Source organism: Fusarium sambucinum, chromosome III (genome assembly GCF_050947815.1).
Source record: "Fusarium sambucinum isolate potato_lamoka chromosome III, whole genome shotgun sequence".
NCBI lineage: Eukaryota > Fungi > Ascomycota > Sordariomycetes > Hypocreales > Nectriaceae > Fusarium > Fusarium sambucinum.
Genome location: NC_139292.1, coordinates 7,848,506 through 7,872,313, shown reverse-complemented (window position 1 = coordinate 7,872,313; position 23,808 = coordinate 7,848,506). Strand labels below are relative to the sequence as shown.

Sequence of the window (23,808 nt, the reverse complement as noted above, 5' to 3'; positions counted from 1 at the left end):
CAACACACCCTTGAGGGATCTCTATGTGCACTGCAGGGTAACCTCAGTCTACCAGTAGCTAACCTTCCGAAGAATGTCAACAAATACTCGAGATTTGAACCGACTGGATGAGTAACTTATGTCTAACGGATTCAGTGAGCTTACTTATTCTCTTAGGAAAATCTGGATAACCTCAATTTGCATCTCCTTTCCAATCCGCTGTTTGATATGGAAATACACACAACGCTGATTGTCGTCCTTATCCTTTATTTTATAAAGGAACTCAGACTCAATAAACCTGCCCCAAGATTTTGCTGCGTTGTACCCGTCCTGCAGTGATTATGACCCAGCAAGACCAGGCTTGTGTTGTCTGTTAGCGAGGGTTATGAGCCCCTTGTCTGTAGTCAGTATTAAGTATAGCAAGATAGTGTATTTTACATACGAGTGAGAAGTAAAACTTATGTTCCTCGTTCAAGCTTATAGAGAAGACGAACCCTCCCGCAGGTCCCTTGCTTATGCTGTCGTCCGAGTTACAGAGGCTGAATGTCATGTCATCGAAGCCTTGAACTGTATTAGGAGATTCCCAGAACTTTCCAGACTCCCAATAGGCTTCTTCGAAATGAATCTGAAACTGAGTCGCATTTCTAATAGTGCATTGAAACCACTGGTGATTGTTCTCTAGCTCAGCGGGCGGGGACGACCAGACTTTGTCTCTCACCTATTAATGGTCAAAAAACTTCCGTAATAACGCGAAACTAACAGCAAACCTTCTTGACGTTCTCAACGAATTCATCTCCCGTGACGAGCTTTGTGATGGCGAGCTCTACGACGGTAGGAATAACTTTCATGTTACCCCTGCGTGAAAAATGAAATTACGTAGGGCTGGGATGACCGATTAAATAGAAGAGAATTCCTCGCTGGAGATAGGAGAGGGTCTGTAGTTGTTTCAGTTACCCGCCTGTTTGAAGGTTGGATAACGAAGTGACGGAAGAAGTAAATAGCAGTTGCTACCTCATATTATCATATGTAGCTTGAGTCTGGACTTTATGCAACATTTTTCTGGGCTGAAACAGGCATCATGGACAGTAATGTTGGTTGAATACCCAGTATGATGTCTCAAGCCGGAGATTGCAGGCCGACGCGTCTGCGCATAACGAACTCGTCAGCCGCACAGCCTGCAGCATTGGCTTAGAATGTGACTTGGAGAGAACATAGATATACCCGAAAGTCAAGCTTAATAGCTAAAACAGTCAATGGACTGCAAGTGACAATATGAACTAAGCATTGCATTGTGAGCCCAATAACATAGACTCCACAGTAACAACGGTATGTGAACAATTATGCGATTGAGAGCAAGTTTCGAGGTGTAGTGATCTCCCTACGTGTGACATAGGTCAGCTTTGTAGACCCATGCAGATCTCATTTTCCCTTCATTCATCTCCATGCCGTCGTTCAGCTTGCTGCCCAACCATCGTACAATCAGTATGCAAGGATTGGAATGAATTATGGGCCACAGCGTTGTGCATAATGAATCAGGCTGGAGTCAGGCTGGCCGTGGAAGCTACTGTCAAATATTCAAGAAGGAAAGGTACAAGGGGACGTGCCTAAAGACTGGCGACAGGACAGCCATGATGAAGTGTTCGTACCAGAATTTGTAGAGGGAACATTTGATCTGGCATGTTTTATGCATATTCCGCGCTGATCGCTGCTTTTATGAGATAAGTTAGTGTTGGGGGCTGAAGCTTCTTACAAGGGTTAATGTCTAGTGGCACCCAATGACAGATCAACTTCTTGAGACATTCGAATCTAGAGCATGCACGGCCCGACTTGGACGTCTCTTTACGTAGAAGATCGGCGTTTTGTCATAACTCGTTCTATTACTGACCGATCACTGTTTGTTGGCTCCACCTATTCGATGAGTCGCTGTCACCGGTTTAACAGTTTGGCTCTTTTAACAATATCGATCCAAACCATCTGCAACTTATACGAAAATTAGGAGTTGCGATAAATGTTTTAAAAAATGTATCTTCACCACTATCTCTACTGGAACTCTATTGAAACTGAGATTGTCGAGAACTCGCGTTTTGAAAGTGTTGTTTCGCAATTTTTAACATCTTATATAGCCGCGCCAGAAGAACTGTCACGACATTCAAAAAGGACTCAACATACATTGGATTCGTTTACTCTCTAAGTGTCAGGCCACTATAACAATACTATTCTACTCAACTAGAACACGCTAATGTCTCTTCAATCGGTCTCAAAACCATCTCCCACACCTCTTGCAAAAACTCTGCACTGCGTAAATCAACTGAGTTGTCAATAGTGTAGTTCACACATTTGCTTATCGCATTTGCAACCTTCTCACCATACTCATAAATAGCGTCCTTCTGCCACCTACTTGCTGCAGCAAAATCAGTGAACTCATGTCGTTGTCCGTTATCGGTATATGTCGCCCAGAAAGGTTGTTGCTCGAGACTTCCCCGAAAAAGCAGCTCAAGCAGCATAATACCAAAAGCAAGAAATGTCGCCTTTCCTTTCTCCTTCTCCAATTCCGTTGTATGTGTTGACTCAAGCGATGAATGAATCGACGAATGTGATATGAAGGGCTGTGGGGGATACCCTGGAGTTTGCAGAATGACGAGGGAGGATTTAAGTGGTTTGTCTGGGATCCATAAAGGACCGAGTTTGAGGGTGAGCATGATGACTGTTAGGCCCAACTTCAGACGGAGGTCCCGTGGATGCCGTTCGCTAAGGAATTCCTCGAAACTTCGCGTCTGGAGAGGCTCTGGATAGTTCCGGGGGTCCAGATGCAGGAATAGCTTGGTGTTCGATAGGTCTAGGAATCCCAGACAGGATTCTTGACTTGGCGTATCAATCGTGAGGCACATGTCGCTAATTGCTTGACCCCTGTAGTTGACGGTAGACAGGGAAGTTGGAGTTGCAACCGGTTCTGAAGGCAAGTTGAACTGAACTTTAGGAGTTCGTGCAATATTTCTACTGCTTTCTTGCTGGTTTCTGAACATGGTTTCGTGTTAGCGAAAATCCGACGACAGTATGTCTTGCAATAATGTATCCATCTTCTGTGAATTGTGTACTCTTCTTCTAGCTTTATATGTAGATTCCAATAGGAAGAACGCACCGTTTCTTGAGCTTTTCAGGTGGCTTTTCAAGGCCTTTGTCGTGTTTCTTATCAGATCTGACATTGTTTGTATTGGACAATGTCAACAACGTTGACGGTACCAATCTACTAATGCTGTTGCCTTGTTTTCTCATGTTCTTTAATATGCGTTTCCTAATGGACTTCTGCGTCAGATCTTCCAAGTCAGACTGAGTAGGCACCGTCGATGGTTCTGAGGATAGTTCGTTCGAATGTTGCGTTTCACTTTGAACCACCACCTCAATTTTTAGATGCTGGTTCCTTGCGCCATTGAAGAGGAGTTTCATGTCTGATCCTTCAGTGGAAATACCACACGAATGACATTTGTCGGGATTACAGCAACATATCCAATGAGTTTTGAAGCCACTGAAAACTGACTCCGCTTGCTCTTGCTGCTTTCTGAGAGACCTTGCCTGCTTTTTCGTATCTTTTGTTGTTGTCTGAAGCGAAGTTCGACTCATATGGAGTTGTGATGACATGTAGAGATAGTTGCGTAACTCTTCGTTCCTATTATTAATAGTGCCAAGGAGCTCGTCCTTCTTATGAGAGAAGCTAATTTTGAGCCTAAAGATCGTGCTTTCCAAGTCGGTGCTGTCCAGTTGATAGGCCTTATGTCACTCCGTCAACAGCTTCCACTTGCAGAAGGCTGCTTAGCGCATTATGGGCGTAACACTTACCTTTTCAAAGGGCAACATACTGCGTAACTCTTTCAGGGCATCGATGATATCCTTCATGTGTCTCATGAACCAGTCGCGATGGGACCGATCAATCCTGCGGTCGAGCATTTCCTGAATGCGCAAGTCATGCCAGAGACTCGGGTTCGTGTCATAACGAAGAGCTTCAAGTTCCGTATTTGACAGCTCTTGCAACGGATCTAAAAGAGCCAAGATGACCTGGTCGAAACATACACGCTCTGTGTAAAGTCTCCTGATGAAGTCGTCAAACGATTTTTGGAACTGCCACCAAGACTGAGCGTCCTTTGCAACACCGCTCAAGTCTTTGGCACAATCGCAGACAATCGGGAATAACCCAAGCACCACACCTGCGATCTCAAACCCAGACATAATGTGAGCTGGCCGACTTGTCCGACAGCAATTAAGTTATGTACTAATTAATAGGTTTCTGAGTCAAATATCAGCCTGGGCATGAGTGCGGGGTAGAGTAATTACATGGGTACACGATATCTGACGTAATCAGCATATTGAATGAGTTGATAAACCTCCTCTCCATGCGTGTTGAGATCTTCAGAGATCTGGGTTATGCATTTGGAACATGGAATACTGTGCGTAACTCATCGCAGGCTAGTCAATTTGTGATCAATATCTAGCCAGAAGTACTACTAGTCGCCGCCTTTCTAGAATGGAACAAGGGAGTTCCAAGGGAGACCCCGCTCCTACGCTTTGCGCTTTGAGCGAGAAAAGCTTTGCCACCTTGAACCAAGCGATAGCTCACACTACGGAGTCTAGCGTCAACGATTTGAGAATCACGTTGGAAGATGAACGAGGGCGACTCAGAGTATGGGCATCTAATCTGGGCGCACTGCAGCCGGAAACGTCTAAGAAATCTCTCGATTATCGTTTGAGAGATGCCCCCCTAATGCGAACGACTGTTGCCCTAGGATTGGAAGACCTACATTCTTCGGCCGATAGAGGTACGTTGTACCATGGAATATTAGACGGTTAATTCCCGGGAGCTAGCTGACACGTTAATTATCATCTAGCACTGGCCATTCTCAATGGTAGTCTTCCGAACCGATCAGCTTTGCTACCATCAGACGATCTTAACACTAGCAACACTCATACTGTCAACGAACTTGATGAGCTCATAGATAGTATTCATTCAGCTATCAACCATCTGTTCGGGATATCGATTCTGATCAGGAGACAGAAGCCCAGAGGAAGACTTATTGATCTTGACGATTTCACCTTGGAAAGTTCGCAGGATATCACATACGTGACTGATAGGTTCCCTAAGACAAAGTTAAATCTTTGGCTCGCAAGGCGCCTTGGTAATAACATAAGCAAACAACGGAAGATCATCCAGTACCGACAAGAGCATCGCGAAAGTCTCGCCAAGGAATATATCGAACAATCTGGTGACACAGCCACTGTTATTGCTACTACCTACCAAGAAGGAAGTCACTCTGAAGCATCACAACCGGTATCAAAAGGTTCATCTAGCAGTGGTATGTCCACATTCACGTCTGCCACGTCGTTTCAGAGTCTGGAGGATGGAGAGGGCACGGGACGCCCAATTCCCGATCTGTCAGACATGACTCTTGATGGAGTGCAACTTCAATATGGGGAGCCTTTTGAATGTCCATACTGTCGGACCATACAGCTCGTGGCGAACCGGTATGAGTGGAAGTATGTAGCACATAGGCAACTAATGAGTTCTATGCTGACATCCATTACAGAAGACATGTTTTTACCGACATTCAACCATATATGTGCACAATCAGAAACTGTAAAAACGGCAATAAGTCATTCTCGACCCGAGGCGAGTGGTTCGAGCATGAATCTAATGTCCATCGGTGGCAGTGGGACTGCAGCTGGTGCAACTCGTCTGATAGCACGTTTCCCAGCTCTGAAGAGTTCAAACGACACCTGAACAAGTCTCACCCGGGGATGGTGACGGAAGCTCAAATGCCCCTGATTATCGATGCGTGTGAGCGCCCTATAAAAGCCTTTGACTCAGGCAACTGTCCGCTCTGCGAAGACTGGAACCCTACATCCGGAAGTAACAACGCAAAAGGCTTCAGTCGTCATCTAGCTAGGCATTTACAGCAGCTTTCACTTGCTGCGATACCAATTTCAATTGTTGGTTTAGAGATCAGGATGAGCGATGACTCGTCCGCCGTTGGAGATGGATCAAGCATTGGGTCTAACGATCGAGAATCCATACTACAGGAGGAGGAAAGCGCGGTTCTTTCGGACTTGACACAACTATTCCTGCCAGCAGCGATGGGGCGTGAAGACGTAGTCAGAGCCTTCCTTGAGAGTGGAGCTGACGTGAACGATATAGACAGTAATGGTAGGACGGCACTATCATTTGCAGCCGAATACGGTCATGAGGCTATTGTGCGGTTGCTGCTGGAGAAAGGTGCCAATCATTTGATAGGCCCGACGCCACGATCCTTTGCAATCGAAAACCGTCACGAGGATATTGTGCGGTTGCTGCAAGATCACGATGAGAGGACCATTACCGACCACAAACAAGGATTAACGGGCAAATCCTTTCCTCCCATTAATCAAACTGTAATCGAGAAATTCGAAGGTTATCTTGATGGGAAAGCTGTCAACCGCCCCCGTCCCGGCCATGGAAGCCGCGGTGGAGGCTACACAGAACCTCAGATTGGAAATGAGACGAACCCTAAGCTCGAGGAATCCAAGAGAAAAGTCGAACAGGCCCCTATCCAATTCAAAGATTCAGTCGGCCGCAAATTCAGTTTCCCTTTCCATCTTTGCGCCACCTGGAAGGTACAAAAACACAACACAATACACGGATTAAAGAAAGAACACTAAGAATGAAGTAGGACATGGAAGATCTTATCAAGCAAGCATTTATGCAGGTTGATGTGCTTGGGCCTCAAGTTATGGAAGGCCGTTATGACCTTTATGCACCTGATGGTGAGATTATCCTACCATCAGTTTGGGACAAGGTAATCCAACCGGGTTGGGCTATCACAATGACGATGTGGCCAATGGATAAAGTACCGCCTCTAGGTCATCCGCATATTCCTAAGACTCAAGGCTGAGACTTGGCATTCTACAAGACTACTTGTAGTCTTTTAACATTGAAATTAATAGCAATTAGTAAGTACCTTCAAGAGATGCGTTGTTTGCCAGAACAGAAGGCTTAATTCAATGTAGGAACTTCTTCACTTAAAGTGAATGGATCCGGCAATTTTTGTGTGAACTTATGCCCCTGAATAATTACAATTATTGCTCCCCTTCTTTGTGTTTATTCTGGTGGTTTTAAATTTAAGAGTATTACTCAACGTCTTAATCTGTCTTGTATCTGGGATTAACACCTTGATCTTGGGTAGTATAGTTTCTGAATAGTTTCTATACTAAATCGCAAAGGATTTCAGGTTGGTAAGCGGATTGTCTGGTGAAGTCTGGCCTTTATTTTTGAGACTCCTGATGGATTTATTATTTCCAGTCACAGGACTCTGGTCTTAAGGGTCTCGAGAAATTAAGTATAATTTAGCAGCAGATGACTGTCATGTAAAGCCTTTATTAATGAGAGTTAACAGAGATTGTAAAATCTTGATCTATGGATGATATAATTGACCACTTCCCCTCATGTTGCCAGTATATAAGGCTCAACTTCAATCTTGTACTTAAAAGTAAACGGCTGCTACACCGAGTCTACCAGGCGATAGTGGTACCATCGTAATTCTGGAAAGTTCCACTGTGGTCTTTGGTGGTCTTGTCGATGACGCTGATCATAGAGCTAACGCTGGTGTCGACAGTAATTGCTCCAAGTTCAGAGAGTTTGATCGACGTCCCTGCCACAACAGACGCAGCAAGGTCGGTCTCCACTAGGCCAGGATGGAAGACGTAGCTTATAAGCCAGGGCTCCTCGAAATGAAGACGACGCATAAACCAGTTCAAGGCCGTCTTGCTGCCACCATAAGGACTGTTAATTGAGGGGAACCCTGCCAGGAGTTCCATTGAGCCAATAGAGCCAACCAGGGTCGAAATGGCGATGAAAGTCGGTTTATCAGTCTTGCTAGCCTGGAGTAGGTCGGCAGTGGCCTGGAAGAGGACTACCGGGCCTACCGTGTTCACTTGAAAGTGCTCGTTGATGTTGTTGACATCGGTTTCACGAACGCGACCTCCGTTCTTGGAGATGCCAGCATTGGCAATCACAATGTCCAAGGAGCTGATGCCGTTCTCCTTCTGGAGCGTAGCGATAGCTTGGGCAGCGTCGGAGGGTACGCTGGAGTCCAGCTTTAGGATAATAAGCTTAGAGCCATCGCCCTTTGGCAAATCTTGGAGGGCCTTGGAGGTCGGATGCGAGGGATCGCGAACACCAACAACGACGGTGAGAGAGGGCCGGGAAATAAAGGTCTGAACGAAGCCTTTACCAATGCCTCGGTTTCCACCAGTGATAAGAATAGTAGACGGGGCAGCCATTTTGTGCTGGTGGAAACAATGTTGTAGTAAGTTTGATGATAATAAAGATTATGAGATGATAGTGAAGAGGAGAGGACCTACTTCTTCCAATACTAAAGTCTTTCAACAGAGAACTAATCGCGATATAAATAACAAAGCGCAGTCGATTTAGAAGTACTACACATTGGCTTCTGGGGCCAGTATACGTCTACATCGTCACTGATTTCGTTATTATAAATCACGACAGATCTCTGGGCTTCTAGGAGGTTCTGTCCTTCTTATCAACAGAGTTTAAGCATTCCCGATAATATCCAGTGCTACGTGTTGTTCTCGACCCTTATCTGAAAAATCTATTTTTCGGTGAACTCGTTACTCCGAGCCAGAAAGATAGTGTCATTTCACCGACCTATGATTAGTGATCGGCTGTGGTCCATATTTCTCTAGTTCCTGTGGAGCTTAACAAAAGCCAACCTTAGACTAGGATAAGGCTACTTAGTTCGTGTTTCTATAGCTTGGTCTAATGTTAGGACAATTTATTAGGTTCTTAAGTGGTAAAGGCTTTCTCAGATAACAATATGTGGAACATAGAATACTATAATTAATATAGGGACATAATTAAGTAGTTTCTCTTCATGCATGGGGAGAGTAATTAAGATATATCGACAGTCATATGAGAGTAAACCATTAGGCGAGCTCCCAGTACGTCGACAGCAGCAGGAGATAAGATGTTTCTTGCTATGCGGCGCTACAGAACGGTGCAGTTTTGACATGTGATGTTTCAGTCCTGAGCTATATTCCATGCTAAGATTTTTACTATCAAGTTTACAAAATGATACTACTACTGCAGTACTTCTCCGCCAAGTAAGAATTTTAACTTATTACGCCTGCTGTGGTAGTGCATGGCCTGGTATTTAGAGAAGGTACCTGTGACGCAGGCTTAGGATGAGCGGAATAGTTACAATTAAAACTCTATCATGTAGCTAAATCATCGGACAAGGAGGAACACAAGAAGTTTCATATTGGTAATCACCCTGTTCATCTGTGATTATAAATCGAAAGTGCTGTCGGAAGAAAGAGCACATCTCGTAGCATATCGGGCTCTATATAATCTCCGTGGTGTGTGCAAATTATTCAGGCACAGAACAACATCACACCTCTTCTCAGTCCCTTTATTACCTAAACATGACAGCCTCAGCCTCTAAACTCTTGGTGGTAATTGGTATCACGGGTAGGCAGGGATCTTCAGTCGCGAATGCCTTCGTCGATCTTCCCGAGTGGCGCATTCGTGGGGTCAGCCGCGATGCATCTTCCCCAGTCGCTCAGGATTGGATTTCGAAAGGCGTTGAAATTTTCAAAGGGGACCTTAATGACGTGGATTCCCTTAAGAATGCTTTCCGAGGTGCCACTGCGATTTTTGGAGTTACCGACTTTTATTCCCAAGCTACCAACTTGGCCAATATCGCTGGGGCAAAGGAAGCTGGGGTAAAAATCAACGAATATGCTCGCAATATCGAGACCAGCCTGGCCATGAATATTGCCATCGCTGCCAACTCTCCTGCTGTTTCCGCCACACTTACACATTTCGTCTTCAGCAGCCTGAGCGACACCAAACGATGGTCCCGCGGCAAGTACACTTGTAACTTCCACTTCGACGGAAAGGCAGAAGCGGTCAATCGTATCAAAGCCGAGATGCCTGACCTAGCGGCCAAATTGAGCACTGTCCAGGTGGGAGCATACACAAGCAACTGGAAGTGGGGTCTGGGCCGGCCTCAGAAGCTGGCAGATGGATCATTCGTTGTCCACATTCCGGACACGGGTGAACACAAGATCCCGTGGATTTTCGTGGACCGGGATACTGGGGTGTATGTGAAGGCATTGTTGGAAAACACCCCGGGCAAGAATATTCTTGCCTTTTCCGAGATGGCCACTCACCGTGAGTTTTGGACTCTCTGGGCGGATATACAAAATGTGAAACTCGATATCCAAGAGTCGAGCGTAGAAGAAATCGTCAAACCCCTTCCGGATTTCCTCCGGAGACAGTTCCAGGAATCAATGATGTACATTACGGAATTCGGCTACACTGGTAGCGACCCTGATGTATTTCACAACTTACAGGATCTGTCACCCGGATCTAAGACGACTCCACTCAAAGAGTACATAGAAATTGAGGACTGGTCGAGTCTTGTATAGTTGGTCAAGTAGCGGTTGCTCCACCAGAAGGAACTCTCTCTATATCGAATATCATAAAACATGACTTTATTATCCTTAAACAATGAGCATTACAACATAAACTGAATTTGTATAATGAAATCGGATAGTGTCAGAGTTTTTGCCAATCGATTAAACATCTGAAACTAGATAGTAATGAACAAAGATAAAATTTCAATCACAAGAACAGAAAATAGGAAAATGAGATGAAGGACGAAGGGAAAATCGTAGAGACATGGAATACGATATGCAACATTTCTAGGGACGAGGAGCTAGAATGAAGCGATAAACTCTAATAAGAGGGGATAGCACCGGGGTGTTTAATAATCTGCCTCATTTAGCTATCAGAGTATAATAATACCACCTATCCCACAATACTGGAGTATTACCTCTATGTTAATTAGATATAAAGGCAAGAAACATAATGAGGTGCTTATTATCTCTTACTCTTGCTCTTATCCTAAGCGTCCTCCTTGATTAATTATCTATATATATATGTTCTTTACCGGACAACACTTCTCCGCACTGCAAAACAGTGTTTAATTGATTACTTATACTAATCCTGGTCACTGACAAGTGGAACTGAAAATTGGAGATATAATTTGCTATAGCCGGGTTCCGTCAGTAATAAAAAAAAATAAACGGCCATGCCCCTAAATATCCTGTCACAAGCATACCCTGGTCACTCGGAGGATTAAATATTATTTCTTTAAAACGGTCACTAAGCCCACAACGACTACCGCACTCTAAAGCTCCTGGTTAAAGACTGACAAGAGAGTTTAGGCTTCCGTACTTGTCGTGAATTACCTATCAAGGACCCTCCCATTTCATTAGCTCACTACCCCTATTTATGTCTTATCCGAAGGGTTTGCCACCAATTTACGATGCCGTCCCGCACAAAGCCAACATTCACTACCGCCGAAGTGAAGTCGCACAATTCCGTGTCATCTTGCTACGTGACTGTCGGTTCCAACGTGTACGATGTCACCGAATTCGTCCAAGACCACCCTGGTGGTGGTAACCTTATCCTCGATTATGCAGGCCAGGACATAAAAGAGATTCTACAAGATCACGTGTCTCATCCTCATTCTGAAGCCGCTTATGAGATACTCGACGATTACCATGTAGGATTTGTAGTGTCTCCAAAAGCTACCGACCTCAACAGCTCTATACAGTCACCCTACAATGGTCTTGGCCTTCAAGGTGGTAGCGTTGAACCGCGCCGCCGGACCGGCGTATCCTGTGAAGAAGACCTGAGCAAGGTAACCGATATCGAAAACGACTATAAGAAACATAAATTTCTAGATCTCGGCCGTCCTTTGTTTCCACAGATCTGGTTCGGTAGGTTCAGCAAGGACTTCTATCTTGAACAAGTACATCGTCCACGTCATTACAAGGGGGGTAATTCTGCGCCGCTTTTTGGGAATTTCCTCGAGCCTATTTCCAAGACGCCGTGGTGGATGATCCCTATACTATGGCTGCCCTGCGTTGTGTATGGAACTCACTTAGCAAGTCAAGGCATCGACACTTCATTTGCTCTGGCTGCTTACTGGCTCTTTGGACTATTCATCTGGTCTTTAATCGAGTATAGTATGCATCGGTTCCTATTCCACATCGAAGAGTAAGTTACTTTCTAACTCGTGCCCAAATAACATACGCCTAACCTCTTCGCCAGATACCTACCCGATAATAGGGTTGCCATTACGCTACATTTCTTATTGCATGGCATCCATCATTACCTACCCATGGATAAATACCGCCTCGTTATGCCGCCAACTCTTTTCGTGGTCCTTGCTTTCCCATTTTGGAAGCTGGCACATTTCCTCTTCTTCAGCAGCTGGTATGTAGCTACCGCTGTGTTCTGTGGCGGGGTATTCGGCTATATCTGCTATGATATGACTCATTACTCAGTGCATCATCAGAATCTCCCTCGCTGGTACCAACAACTCAAGAAACAGCACTTGGAGCATCATTTTCTAGACTTTGAGAATGGCTTTGGTGTTACCTCTAAAATCTGGGATGATATCTTCGGCACAGCTTTGAAATAACCACCAGTCTCAATAGCGCAGAAGCATGACCGAACTACACGATGGCTTATAAAAACGACCTGGAATGCTTTAGAGACTCTCAAGCGGAGTAGAAGATAAGCGTCGGTAATTGACGACGTATGGATCCATTGAGTATCCATAGAGAGGGAAATAAGAAGGGTTAAAAAGGACAAACATCATCATCTATTACGCGGTGTCCTTTTTTTGTTAACGGGAAATATGAGAATTGGTTACTGGGACTATATTTCAATGTGTTAATTATTCTCTACTCATTGCATAGCGCAAGTCTGTCATACTGCAGCAGAATACACTATCGAGACACCTTCAACTCCTTTTAATTACATAATAATGGCAGGAATATCTAAACCAGTAGCAGCAGATGTGTGTGTCCATTGACCGAACTTGTCTATTTACGTTCACAGTGATGTAGAGTCGTAAAGCTTGGTGTTTCTATTGGTCTCGAATTCCTTCCTTCTAATCCAACATCTGCCGGGACTCTCGGCTTCTGAAGTCCTCAGTAACTTAAAGGAAAGTTCACAATGATTTCCATCCTTGACCTACCGTGTGATTATGCATAAAAGCTAAAGCCTAGCCTACAAATGATGGAGGACCCACGAAGTGACATTCAGTAATGTCACGCACCAACAAAATCACTGCCGTGATTTATCAGTGTCTCAGAGCTGACAAATATCTAAACATATGCGGATCCTAACCGTTATTAGTAGGTAGACTGGCCGCGGAGTTGCGGAGTTTAGGCATTACCCCTGTCTTTCGCATCACTCTGAGTCTAAGCTAGGTATAAATGCTGTGCTGGTGAAGGTCAATTATTAGGTATCCAAGCCTTCCTCATCCTTCTTTTCCATCAGATCATTCCTACTTCAAACCAAAGTCAAGACGAAAATATGCTTGTACTCATTGCTGGCATCACTGGTGACCTTGGGCAGCGCCTAGCGTCAGCTGCCTTCTCACGTGGTCTTTCCGTTCGGGGTCTCGGTCGAAATCCGTCAAAGCTTCACCCAGATATCTATGGTAAGCTTGAGTCCTTCGTCACGAGCAAAAACCACTACGACATCGATGCACTTGACCGATCTGTCAATGGTGTTGATGGTATTATTTGCGCCTACAATATGGACCCTGTTTTAACCCTCGAAGGCGGCACCCTGCTCCTTCGTGCTGCTGAAAGGGCTGGGGTGAAGGTTTTCATCGCCCCAACGTGGAATAATGATTGGAGTAAAATCAATTATGGAGACTTCGGGCATTATGACACACACATCGCCTTTCAGAATTATGTCGCCTGTAACTGCTCCATCAAGCCTATCTATATCTTTACGGGCTATTTTGCAGACCTTTTCTTGACAAACTTCGGCCCTGGATATTTGACAGTTGATAAGGACGCCAAAAAAGCTAGCCTGAGGTATTGGGGTGATGGCAACGCCACCAAGATATCGTGGTCATCACGAGATGATGTCGCTGCCTATACTATTGAAATCTTTATCAACGGAGAGGGCGTCCAGGAGGGAAAAGGTGGATTCTTCCGGTTCCGCTCAGGAGAGATTAGTATTGAAGAGTTCGCGGAGAATTACCGTCGTGTCTCTGGCTGTGAGACCGAGGTCAAGCGCATGGGCGACGTGGCTGATCTTGAAAGGGACTTAGCCAATCTTCGTCTCAAGCATGGCCGCACCGGATATTTTGCGTATGTTTCAGAGGCTGCTGCACTAATGGATATCAAAGGCGATTGGGCACTGAAAGCCGATGAGGTAATTGTCTTAGACCATGTCAAGAGGCCGCAGAGTTTTGAGGAATGTCTCAAAGAGCAATTGAAGTTGGAATAATGTGACTTAATAGTTCTAGATGGGGCCTTACTTAGCTTGCTTAGAGGGCTGGGTCCTACTCAATGACATAGACAAATTATAAGACTACATATTACTGTACTACGTGAGTATTATTAAGGATGGACAGTTGTAGAGTGACTTCTCAGTACGGCTATTTATTAATCCTCACTATAACTGGAACAGATTGTGAGATTTTCTCTGATCGGCTGGTTGTCGTCGTTGAACACTGAAGCTAATGCGACATATCCCTGTTGAGGCTTGGAAATGAGGGATGGTATATAGGTAGTCGGATCTTTCTGTTATATAGCTTGGATGTATGTGTTTTGTCAGTAAGTAGTATTTCTTTACATTAATCAATCTCATTATTCACATTACAACGATATTATCAGTCAAGGTGACCTTGTCGGCTCCCATCTCCAATAGAGGAATTCACGGAGACATCTTTGTTGTCTATGGTGTTTTGTTATAGGCCTCTACTGGTAGGACACACTCGCGGTGACCTTGAGACAGGCAGGCGGTGGTGCTCATGTTAAGTTGTTGGGCATCTCGCTATTTGCTCGTCTATCGGGGCAATATTTCCATGTCATACCATTCCATAAACTACGAATCGTAACAACTGGAGTCTAACATCATCAATTGGTTTTCCCAAACCTCAGCCGGAAAACCCAATATACTGAATTGATATCTATACTACAGAAGTGGCGGTAGTAGAGTGCCATAAAGCAGCTGGATCGCGAAGTATCTGTAGGTGATATATCAAGAAGTGTGGGAAGTGAGCATGGTGTTTTTATTGAAAGCTAACCAGCTTCAAAGATCTAATTATGCGGGGATCTTGCTTCGCGAGGCTAACGAATAGTTCCATTGGTGTCGGTAGCAGGGATTCTATGACGATATTGACTGAACTGAGAAGTAAGACTTGGCACGATTGCCATTACATTCAGGTGAGACTTTTGACTGGTACAAATACTCAGTTGTAGATATTTCTGTTCATCAGCTGGCAAGATAGCAGCTAAAGGTTGTGGATAAGCGGCACATGTTGTGCAATATGCTGATGTGTTCTCGCAGTCTTTCTAAAAGATGCAATGGTCCTCCTTTCTGTTCTGTTCGTCAATGGCTCTGTTGTTCTCCTTGAATTGTCGTTTTCAAGCATCAAAGAGACAGTACGCAAATTTCACAACTTCGAAATAACTTTTAAAACATGTCAGTCTTATGATTTGAAGAATTACATACCAATTCTAACAATAACAGGGCTACAGTAACAAGTCTCACATACGGAGAGGGTTATTATTTTTTTTTATTATCCTTAAGCTTTTGCCCAGGCCTTCTCAATTTCCTCTAGGTTTTTAATAAAGGTTAATCTATCTACGCAGATCAAATTTTTAATAATGATCAAATCTAAGGTTCTCTTAAGACAAGGTTTCTTCCACGGCGTGACTCTTTCGGCATGAACCTTATGATAGAGGTTATAAAGGAAGCTTCTGTCACGCTGAAGACGGAGAGGGTTATGATATCGTGAATTTCACTAAGCGTCGCAAAATCGTAAGCATATTTGAGAACGCTATCAACAAAGACGAGGCGCTCCATGTTACGAATGCCACATTTGGCAACAACGACTCCGCATCAGGTCGACTCAAGAAAGTCTTATCAAGTACTTGACCGAGTGGGGAGGCAAAGAGAAATGTCGCCTGATCAAGGAGGGTGACCACGTCCAATTCGGATACGACATCAGGAAGATCACCTACGGCAGGCGCAAAGACGCAACAGACTACAGTGCTAAAAAAAAGGTCTATGCTGATTTTAGGAGTGCTTTGGAGCACCAAGAGAGCGTCATCATCAACAATGACCTCTTTGGCAAAGATCCTAACCCAGGAGTAGCCAAGTTCTTCACTATTGAGTACAAGGTTGCTTATGATCATTTCAACACCGAGCTTGAAAGTGATCCAGGCACTTACAAGAGACGCGCTGTCTATGAGGGTGGAAGAGTTGGCTTTCTGTGGGAAATTCTTCATGTTGAGTATTGCTTAACATAGAAGAACGATTTCTGGTGAAGTCGACATGTGAACCAGGCTACAACAATCAATGACATAGAGGTCTTTCGAAAGTTCTATGAGCAATGGTTGCCCAAGAAGAACCTCCATATCTGTAATGAGCTTATAGGTCCGGATCCTTATCCTGGTCAAGAGAAACGTGCTCGCATGCTAGCACGTGACCCTGTGGAACGAGGCTATGAATTTATAGGCACTTAAGCTTTCTATAAATGTGAATTTATGTGAATTTATAGAAAGCTTAAGTGCCTATAAATTCACATAACCAACCTTTAGCGTGGCCGCTGCCGAGTGATAAACATTTGGAATTTACCGGCACCGTTGTTATCCACAGATAAGCGTGCAGATCATGCCTAATAAATAGTAGAATTTTAGCATGTCAATTTAGCGCGTTAGCTTTATGACTGTGTAACTGTAGAGTGGATTCTTAACAAGTACATTAATCGTTGGTCTAAGTTTCTCATAATACCGTTTACTCAAAGATGTACTTCATACAATAACACATTCAAGACACTAAGTCTTTAGTATTCAATGACTATTAATCGTATCCATATAAGAACCAACACAAGCCCTTTCACTATGTCCCTCAGAGTCCATCCCAACTAACAATCCTAACCCTTCATCTACTGAACAAGCTCCCACTCCTCGCCATGGCCTTCAACCTTGGAGATCAAGGCACTGCCCGAGCTTCCAGTCTCTCCTTGAGCGAGAAAGTTCCACTTGAGGTCCCTGTAGTGCATGCGGCAGCTGTGGCCACTGAGAACAAGCTCGCTGTTGTCACTTACAGAAACATACTTCTGCTTACTCTCACCACCGACTGGAACGATGGAAATCTCGTCACTTCCAATGATAACAGTCTTCTTCTTATCATGATCTCCGTCAATGCGGAAGATGAAACGAGTGCGTCCCTGGGTGGTGGCCCAGATCTGATCGTCCTTGGCGAGCCAGTAAAGCTCTGGGTTCGACTTTGAGCGGATGTAGAAGCTAAGAGTTTATCAAGTTAGCGAATCTTCCATATCAGTGCAGAATTAAAAAAACATACGAATTGCCGCTGACAACATCAGCTCGCTCAGGTTGGTGGAAAGTCTCCGACCCTGCTGTCGTGTCGCGATCGTTGATAGCCGAGATCAATGTCTTATCTGCCATTTCTGGGGCAAGATCCCAAACATTCGCACCGCTGCTCCAAGTGAAGAAATCGGGTCCTAGACGCACGAGCTTGTTATCGGCGTTGGAGGATGCCTCACGCCACCACTCATCAACGGTTCCAGCATCAGGCGCGGCAAGAATATAGCGATAGAATCGCTTATCGCCGGAAATCTACACGTTTGGTTAGGACGTTAAGGGACTTTGTTATGCAGAAAATCCAGTTGCAAACGAGACGTACGTATTTGACATATGCGTAGTGAACCATTGTGAGCGTAGGTGTGTTTTACTTGCACTTGAGCAAAGACTTGTACTGAGTATAGTTGAGAGATAGAAGCTGGAGCTGATAGTGGGAGAAGGATATGATTCTGGATTTCAATGTTTCTAAGTTGATCCTTTATACTTGTTGTAATGTTAGAAAATAACTTTCCCCTCACTTTGGGAGAGTTAACATTGCAATCTCATGTTGCAGCTGATTTTCCCTGCTTGGAGGCAATATTCACGTCTGAGGCCCAATCGCATACCATTCTGAGACATCACATCATGATGTCTTACCGCTTTGACGTATGAAGTAATACGGAATCTTGAATTTGGAATGAGAGCTCTGAACGTGGCTTGCTGAGAGTCTCAGCTGCTAAGCACAGATAGGCCAATCAGATAATCTAAGCTCACACTAACAGAGGCGCTACTAAGGTAGAGCAATCACTTCGAGTCGCGATAGATTATATCAAATGTATGTAATGGGATTCTACTGACTGCTACCGAGCTAAGCATTGATTGGATAAATCTCCCACATGTCAGAAACAATGACGACCGAACTCTATAGCGTTTAGTATACGGTTGCCAATAGGCAATCTTAAATCTGTTGTTTACTCAAGTTAGGTAAATTCATTGGCGATAATTAAACTACAGTTTTCGTTGATCAGTCAATGCCACAATCAATTTCTACCGATCAGACGTTCGGAAGCCCGACTCCCGAAGGCCTGATCTACAAGGAGACCGTTAAAGAGGATATAGATATGCATCCGTGGCGTAGCTGAGGATATGTCAGTACAATAAGGGAATTAGCTAATGCAAGTAAGCTGTCAAGGAGAGTGGCTAGTAAACGGGACGGCACGGGGAGTCCGGCGTTTTCCAATTGTAGCTTACTTTGTCTTGCACTGATCGACATATCCAATACTATCTTCAGTAGCGATCGTCTGATCGGCCAACGATCGTTACAAGGAGTAAGCTGAAAGAGCTATTTCGGTTAGTGATCGTTGGAGTACACTAGCTGAGGCCAGAAAGCAATGCCAAGCATATGACAGTGAATGCGAATCCTCCCTAGAAAAGATTTAGTAGATGGCTCATTAGGCAAGAGAGTCTCAAAGTAGCTAGTATTAGTTTCACTAAGGCAAAGCCATGAACAGGAAGGTGAGACCCTCTGTGCAAGTGTCAATCTCCCTTGTTCAAGTGTCTCGTATTGGGAAACTTGATTGAACGATATCATCCAATCGATTGTGTTTGTGGTGACCCAAGAACCTGTACCATGGTAGTGGAATTGACAGCTCATATTCAGGGAGTGGGGAAGAAGGCTGGGCTGGAGAAGCTAGCCAGTCTACAGCGGCCGCTTCCCCACCGCAATTGGTCACTATCCTTTGGTGAAGAGGCCTCAGATCTCGATCAACCATGTAATAGGCCAGAGCGTCGAGGACCAAGCCCTTCAATCTACAGCATCATAGTAATGTTGATCAACAGTGACGCGGCGGCTGAGTTGAGACATTATGATGACGAGGGAAATATTGGTGCTTTGAGGTAAAAGTCTAGTGTAAAAGGTTTTAGGTGAGAGCCATGATGAACAAGGAGACGGCAGATAAATACCTATGAATGGGTATCACATATGCAGCTCAGATACTCAACCATCTCTTCAGTCCCTTAACCTCATTTACTACCCTTATTACTTGTTCCCAACTATGTATCAACATTGGACTCTTTTTATGCTATCAACTCTCGCTTCGAGTAGTGCAGCAAAAGATCTTCCATTCGATGCTCATGTCATCCTTCAGCAACCTGGTCTACCCTCCGTGTTTAGCAAAAATGGTACTGGCCCAGGTCTTGATATCCCGACCACTCGCCCACACAGATCCATCGATCTGAGTGAGATTGTCCCTGCGCAAGATTCTGCTGGCAACCATCGTTGCTGTCCCATTGGAACTGTCAATGACGGCACCGGCTGCGTTTTTCCTCAATCTTCGGTGTGTCCTGAGGACACCTATCTTGATGGCAACAACTGCATCAGCAAGAACCCGCCCAGTTGCGGAGAAGGTCTTGTCTTCAACGGCCGAAACTGCATCGGCCCTGCGCCTACCTGTGCTCCTGGAAGCTGGTTCAATGGCGAAGCCTGTGAATCTGAGGCTGGACCCGGATGTACTCAAGGCTTCAGGTATGACGGTGGTGTTTGCATTTCCCTCGCTGGGCCGGGGTGCCCTCCTGGATTTACTCTCAAGAACCGGCTTTGTACCTCAAGTATCCCGCCTCGATGTCCCTCTCCTCTCAAATTTGAGGACGGGAGCTGTGTTGGTTCAAAGCCCCCGTCTTGCCCTCCCAACACAAAACTTTTGGACAGTAACTGCATTGGCAAATCTCGTCCGTCTTGTCCTCCCGGATACATCATTGAGAACAATGTTTGTACCCACAAGACCAAGCCGGGGTGCCCTGTTGGCTCCTCCTTTGATGGTTCTACTTGTGTATCCAAGAAGCCCCCTTCTTGTGAGCCCGGCTTCTTCAATGGCAAGGTCTGTGAAGACAAACCGTCCTGCCCACCCGGTTTTGACTTGAAGGGGAGAGTATGTTCTTCTGAAAGCAAGGCCACTTGCCAGGTCGGCACCTATTTCTCTACCGATGATACCAGTGGAAAGTCTGCTTGTGCCACAAGAACTTCCAGTTCAACGGAGAGAGATGTTACATGACGGCTGAGCATGAAGATGACTGCCCTCCAGGAGCCCACTATGATAAGGGGCGGTGCTGGGTTACTCCTATGAAGGAGCCTGGATGCCCTACTGGAGGAAAGTTCAACGGCAAGGTCTGCATCGTTCAATCTGTTCCAGAATGCCGATCTGGGACATACGCTAATGGAAAGTGCCTTATCTCTGAGGATCCCACTTGCCCCGATGGTGCTATCTTTGACGGCCAAAAATGCGTCATGGAGAAGCGTGCGATTTGTCCTCCAGGCTCATCCCTTAGTGGCAAGAAATGCATCTCAAGTCATGATCCAATCTGCGAAGCTGGCCAAATCCTGATTGGAGATTACTGTACCTATGAGAAGGGTCCTGATTGCCCCGATCCTTCAATACTTGTTGGTAGATACTGCAAGTATCCTGACCTTCCTTACTGTGAGGATGGTGCCGACCGCCACGGCAACGACTGCACATCTCCAGTAACACCAGATTGCCCGACCGGAAGCTCGTTCAACAGCAATAACTGTGTTTCGAACGTTCGTCCTGATTGTAAGCCTGGATACTTCTTCAATGGCTCCACTTGCGTTTCCAAAAAGGATGGTCCAGGTTGTGCAAAGGGCATGTACTTTGATGGCACCAACTGTGTGTCCAAGGAGCGTCCTGGGTGCAAGGATGGAAGTACGTTCAACGGAAGTGATTGCGTTGACGAAGCCGATCCTAAGTGCCGCACCGGTCTCGTCTTTGATGGCACCAGCTGCGTTTCCAAGTCCCCTCCTCGTTGTGAGCCTGGCACAAGCTGGAATGGAAGCAAGTGTACTTCGGATAAGAATCCAAGTTGCAACCCCGGAATGACTTATAATTCCGAGACTGAGACCTGCGACTCCGATACCAAGCCGGGGTGTCCTACGGGTACTGAGCTTAGAGGCGATATCTGTGTGTCGATCAAGCCTCCTACATGCCCTGAGGGAACGACTCGAAAGGGAGGCAAGTGTGTGTCTATTGACCCGCCCGAGTGCCCACGCGGTCTTACTCCCAGCAATGGTCTTTGCGTCTCTATCAAGCCGCCTGGGTGTGGTGAAGGTACTATCTTTGACGGCAAGCGGTGCGTCATTGGTAAGACCCAGGAATGTTATACGTTGCATACCTGCCCCCCTGTTGGTGCTGCTGGAGTGTCTGCTCAGCCTGCCCAGCCTGCTCTAGCTGCTCAGTAGATAATATTCTCTTATGTAATTATGTATTAGTTCAATTTGAGTGTACATTTAACCTAAAGTCTTATTTCACCATGTAGCCTGTTTTTAACTATTTACAACCATATGAAGCAAGACTTGCATCACCTCCTTGATACACCAACTTCTTAGGGTACGCACAAAGCTCCACGGCGCTCTTCTTCTCCGTTCCAACAGTCTCTGCATACAAAGTCTCAGGAGCCTCGCCCTTTTCCACCCACTTAACGAGAGCATCAAATGCACCTCCTGGGAACCATCCAGGACCACCATTGCAGTGTTGAACACCAGGTGCTTCAAAGAAGCGGTAGTACTCTGTCGCGTCTGGATCTACTTCAAGAACACGGTTGAAGTAGTCCACAGATCCTTTGTATGGGATAAGCTCATCTGCCGTCCCATGCCAAGCAAGCAATTTTCCTCCTGCTCTCTTAAAGTCGGTCAAATCTGCATCGGCTGAGCCCATCACCGAGGCGAAACGGTTGACGGATTGGCGGAAGAGTCTGCTGTACTCTTCGTGCGACATGCCGTTTAGGTCAGCTGAATGGTTTTGTTGGATAAAGGTGGTTAGCCAGTTTTGGGCGATAGCAAAGGGACTTGAGGAGCAGTTTGTCAAAGAGGTACAGTTCGTGTTTGCCAATCCGGAGAGGGGAGCGGATTTATCAAGTCCATGCCAAAGGAACTTCCCATCTTCAGTTTGGGGACCTCGCCATGTCAGACGGGCGACCTCTGCTGCTTTTACTGAGACTTTTATGGTACCAGAAGGATTTTCGCAGGTAACTTCTGTTCCAACTACCGACATGGGATCAAAGTCACAACCATCTGAGTCCGATACAATTCCGTCTTCGACTCCATCAGCGGGGTCGCATGCTTTGATGACAGCCTTGGTTATGGCGTCAAGTTCACATGGGGGAGGGTAGTAGCCTGTATCAGATTAGCACCATACCGCGTGTTGGAAGACAAGGACTATACCGAGGGTGTGCATAACAAGTTGAGGCCAATACTCCGACACAATGAACCTATCCCAATTGAAAGCTGATGCTGCAGCCAAAACACCGTTGTACTGAGTTGGATATCTCTGCGCCATCATATGGCCCTGTCTTCCGCCAGTAGAGCATCCCTAGAGAAGTCAGTATGTCTATCGTCTCTTCTTGAGTGACAACTTACATTCCAATACGAGTACTTTGGCTCTTTACCAAAGTACGCTTTTGTGACAGCCTTCCCCAAAGTTGTCGCGTCGTCCACAGCCACAGCTGCAAAGTTTTGCAGAGGAGGCCAGTTTATATGCCCAGCGCTTGTGAGTGCCCAACTAAGCTCTTGTCGGTTTGTCATGGGACGGCCGCCATCTGTCGTCACAGCGGCATATCCCTTCGAAGCTGGTGGTCCAAGATCGGGAACATCTCCAGTTGACCATCCTCCTCCGCCGACACCGACGAATCTCCCATTCCAGTCTGAGACTGGGAGCCACACGTATGCGTTGATGGTATCATTCCAACCAGGGTGGGTGTACTGGACTACTACCTTGCACACGGTGACTGGGTCTGTAGGGGGTATCGGCCACTCATTAGTTGGCCATTCTGGTAGTTCGACACTCGAAACGTTGGCATTGATGGAGAGAATTTCTGCGTTGTGCAGCTTGATGGATCTGAATGTTTCATCAGTACACGTGGGTTTGGAGAATACTCCAGGAAGCCCTTGAAATATCAGGGACATGGCAGAGAAGTTGGAGAAGAGCATCGTCTTCGAACGCCGGCTGGACCTAGCAGTAGTAGGAGGAGTCATGGGTATAATCTGCTATTGAGATGAAGAGCCAACCGAGCAGATCGACTTCAAGGACATCATTCGTTCGTGGTTGGGAGGGACGCCATTTATCATCGAGGTTGGCGATCATCAAGGGAAATGATCAGCGTTCAAGGCTTACCGGCAGTCTTGGCATACGGTAATTGTTTACGGCACGGATGCATCGTTCCCGGTGTATAAACTACCCCATACCCGACAATATCCCCTCACTTTAAGAAGCACGTCCATCTTCCGTGGGTCTTAAGTCAAGATACCCCATGTTTTAGTATCATCGTAGTGTCTATCTCGCTCAAATGCCGCGGAGACTAGTCAACTTT

At 45.6% G+C, this 23,808-nt stretch overlaps 11 protein-coding genes across 11 annotated transcripts; 6 read left to right on the top strand and 5 right to left on the bottom strand.

Moving 5' to 3' along the window:
* Window positions 1-144: 144 nt before the first annotated feature.
* Window positions 145-827, bottom strand: FSST1_012811 (uncharacterized protein; the record flags this gene model as incomplete). The annotated part of the gene is made up of 4 exons (XM_083236070.1): window positions 145-277; window positions 326-372; window positions 422-697; window positions 747-827. The coding sequence occupies 4 exons, from the start codon at window positions 825-827 to the stop codon at window positions 145-147; spliced, it is 537 nt and encodes a 178-aa protein (XP_083082507.1).
* Window positions 828-2,201: 1,374 nt separating this feature from the next.
* FSST1_012810 (uncharacterized protein) lies at window positions 2,202-4,200 on the bottom strand (the record flags this gene model as incomplete). The annotated part of the gene is made up of 3 exons (XM_083236069.1): window positions 2,202-2,994; window positions 3,119-3,744; window positions 3,814-4,200. 3 exons carry the CDS (start codon window positions 4,198-4,200, stop codon window positions 2,202-2,204), a joined length of 1,806 nt encoding a protein of 601 aa, XP_083082506.1.
* A 295-nt stretch (window positions 4,201-4,495) lies between these two features.
* FSST1_012809 (ankyrin repeat domain-containing protein) lies at window positions 4,496-6,893 on the top strand (the record flags this gene model as incomplete). Its single annotated transcript, XM_083236068.1, has 4 exons — window positions 4,496-4,787; window positions 4,857-5,502; window positions 5,553-6,615; window positions 6,672-6,893. The coding sequence occupies 4 exons, from the start codon at window positions 4,496-4,498 to the stop codon at window positions 6,891-6,893; spliced, it is 2,223 nt and encodes a 740-aa protein (XP_083082505.1).
* Window positions 6,894-7,509: 616 nt separating this feature from the next.
* FSST1_012808 (SDR family oxidoreductase) lies at window positions 7,510-8,280 on the bottom strand (the record flags this gene model as incomplete). Its single annotated transcript, XM_083236067.1, has 1 exon — window positions 7,510-8,280. The coding sequence occupies one exon, from the start codon at window positions 8,278-8,280 to the stop codon at window positions 7,510-7,512; it is 771 nt and encodes a 256-aa protein (XP_083082504.1).
* Window positions 8,281-9,441: 1,161 nt separating this feature from the next.
* FSST1_012807 (uncharacterized protein) lies at window positions 9,442-10,449 on the top strand (the record flags this gene model as incomplete). Its single annotated transcript, XM_083236065.1, has 1 exon — window positions 9,442-10,449. One exon carries the CDS (start codon window positions 9,442-9,444, stop codon window positions 10,447-10,449), a length of 1,008 nt encoding a protein of 335 aa, XP_083082503.1.
* Window positions 10,450-11,351: 902 nt separating this feature from the next.
* On the top strand, window positions 11,352-12,515 carry FSST1_012806 (uncharacterized protein; the record flags this gene model as incomplete). The annotated part of the gene is made up of 2 exons (XM_083236064.1): window positions 11,352-12,088; window positions 12,143-12,515. The coding sequence occupies 2 exons, from the start codon at window positions 11,352-11,354 to the stop codon at window positions 12,513-12,515; spliced, it is 1,110 nt and encodes a 369-aa protein (XP_083082502.1).
* Window positions 12,516-13,417: 902 nt separating this feature from the next.
* FSST1_012805 (uncharacterized protein) lies at window positions 13,418-14,347 on the top strand (the record flags this gene model as incomplete). The annotated part of the gene is made up of 1 exon (XM_083236063.1): window positions 13,418-14,347. The coding sequence occupies one exon, from the start codon at window positions 13,418-13,420 to the stop codon at window positions 14,345-14,347; it is 930 nt and encodes a 309-aa protein (XP_083082501.1).
* Window positions 14,348-15,429: 1,082 nt separating this feature from the next.
* FSST1_012804 (uncharacterized protein) lies at window positions 15,430-16,377 on the top strand (the record flags this gene model as incomplete). Its single annotated transcript, XM_083236062.1, has 3 exons — window positions 15,430-15,507; window positions 15,596-15,627; window positions 15,972-16,377. The coding sequence occupies 3 exons, from the start codon at window positions 15,430-15,432 to the stop codon at window positions 16,375-16,377; spliced, it is 516 nt and encodes a 171-aa protein (XP_083082500.1).
* A 638-nt stretch (window positions 16,378-17,015) lies between these two features.
* FSST1_012803 (uncharacterized protein) lies at window positions 17,016-17,803 on the bottom strand (the record flags this gene model as incomplete). Its single annotated transcript, XM_083236061.1, has 3 exons — window positions 17,016-17,376; window positions 17,435-17,709; window positions 17,777-17,803. 3 exons carry the CDS (start codon window positions 17,801-17,803, stop codon window positions 17,016-17,018), a joined length of 663 nt encoding a protein of 220 aa, XP_083082499.1.
* Window positions 17,804-19,487: 1,684 nt separating this feature from the next.
* Window positions 19,488-21,682, top strand: FSST1_012802 (uncharacterized protein; the record flags this gene model as incomplete). The annotated part of the gene is made up of 2 exons (XM_083236060.1): window positions 19,488-20,360; window positions 20,459-21,682. The coding sequence occupies 2 exons, from the start codon at window positions 19,488-19,490 to the stop codon at window positions 21,680-21,682; spliced, it is 2,097 nt and encodes a 698-aa protein (XP_083082498.1).
* Window positions 21,683-21,770: 88 nt separating this feature from the next.
* Window positions 21,771-23,473, bottom strand: FSST1_012801 (uncharacterized protein; the record flags this gene model as incomplete). Its single annotated transcript, XM_083236059.1, has 3 exons — window positions 21,771-22,615; window positions 22,664-22,811; window positions 22,859-23,473. 3 exons carry the CDS (start codon window positions 23,471-23,473, stop codon window positions 21,771-21,773), a joined length of 1,608 nt encoding a protein of 535 aa, XP_083082497.1.
* Window positions 23,474-23,808: the final 335 nt, after the last annotated feature.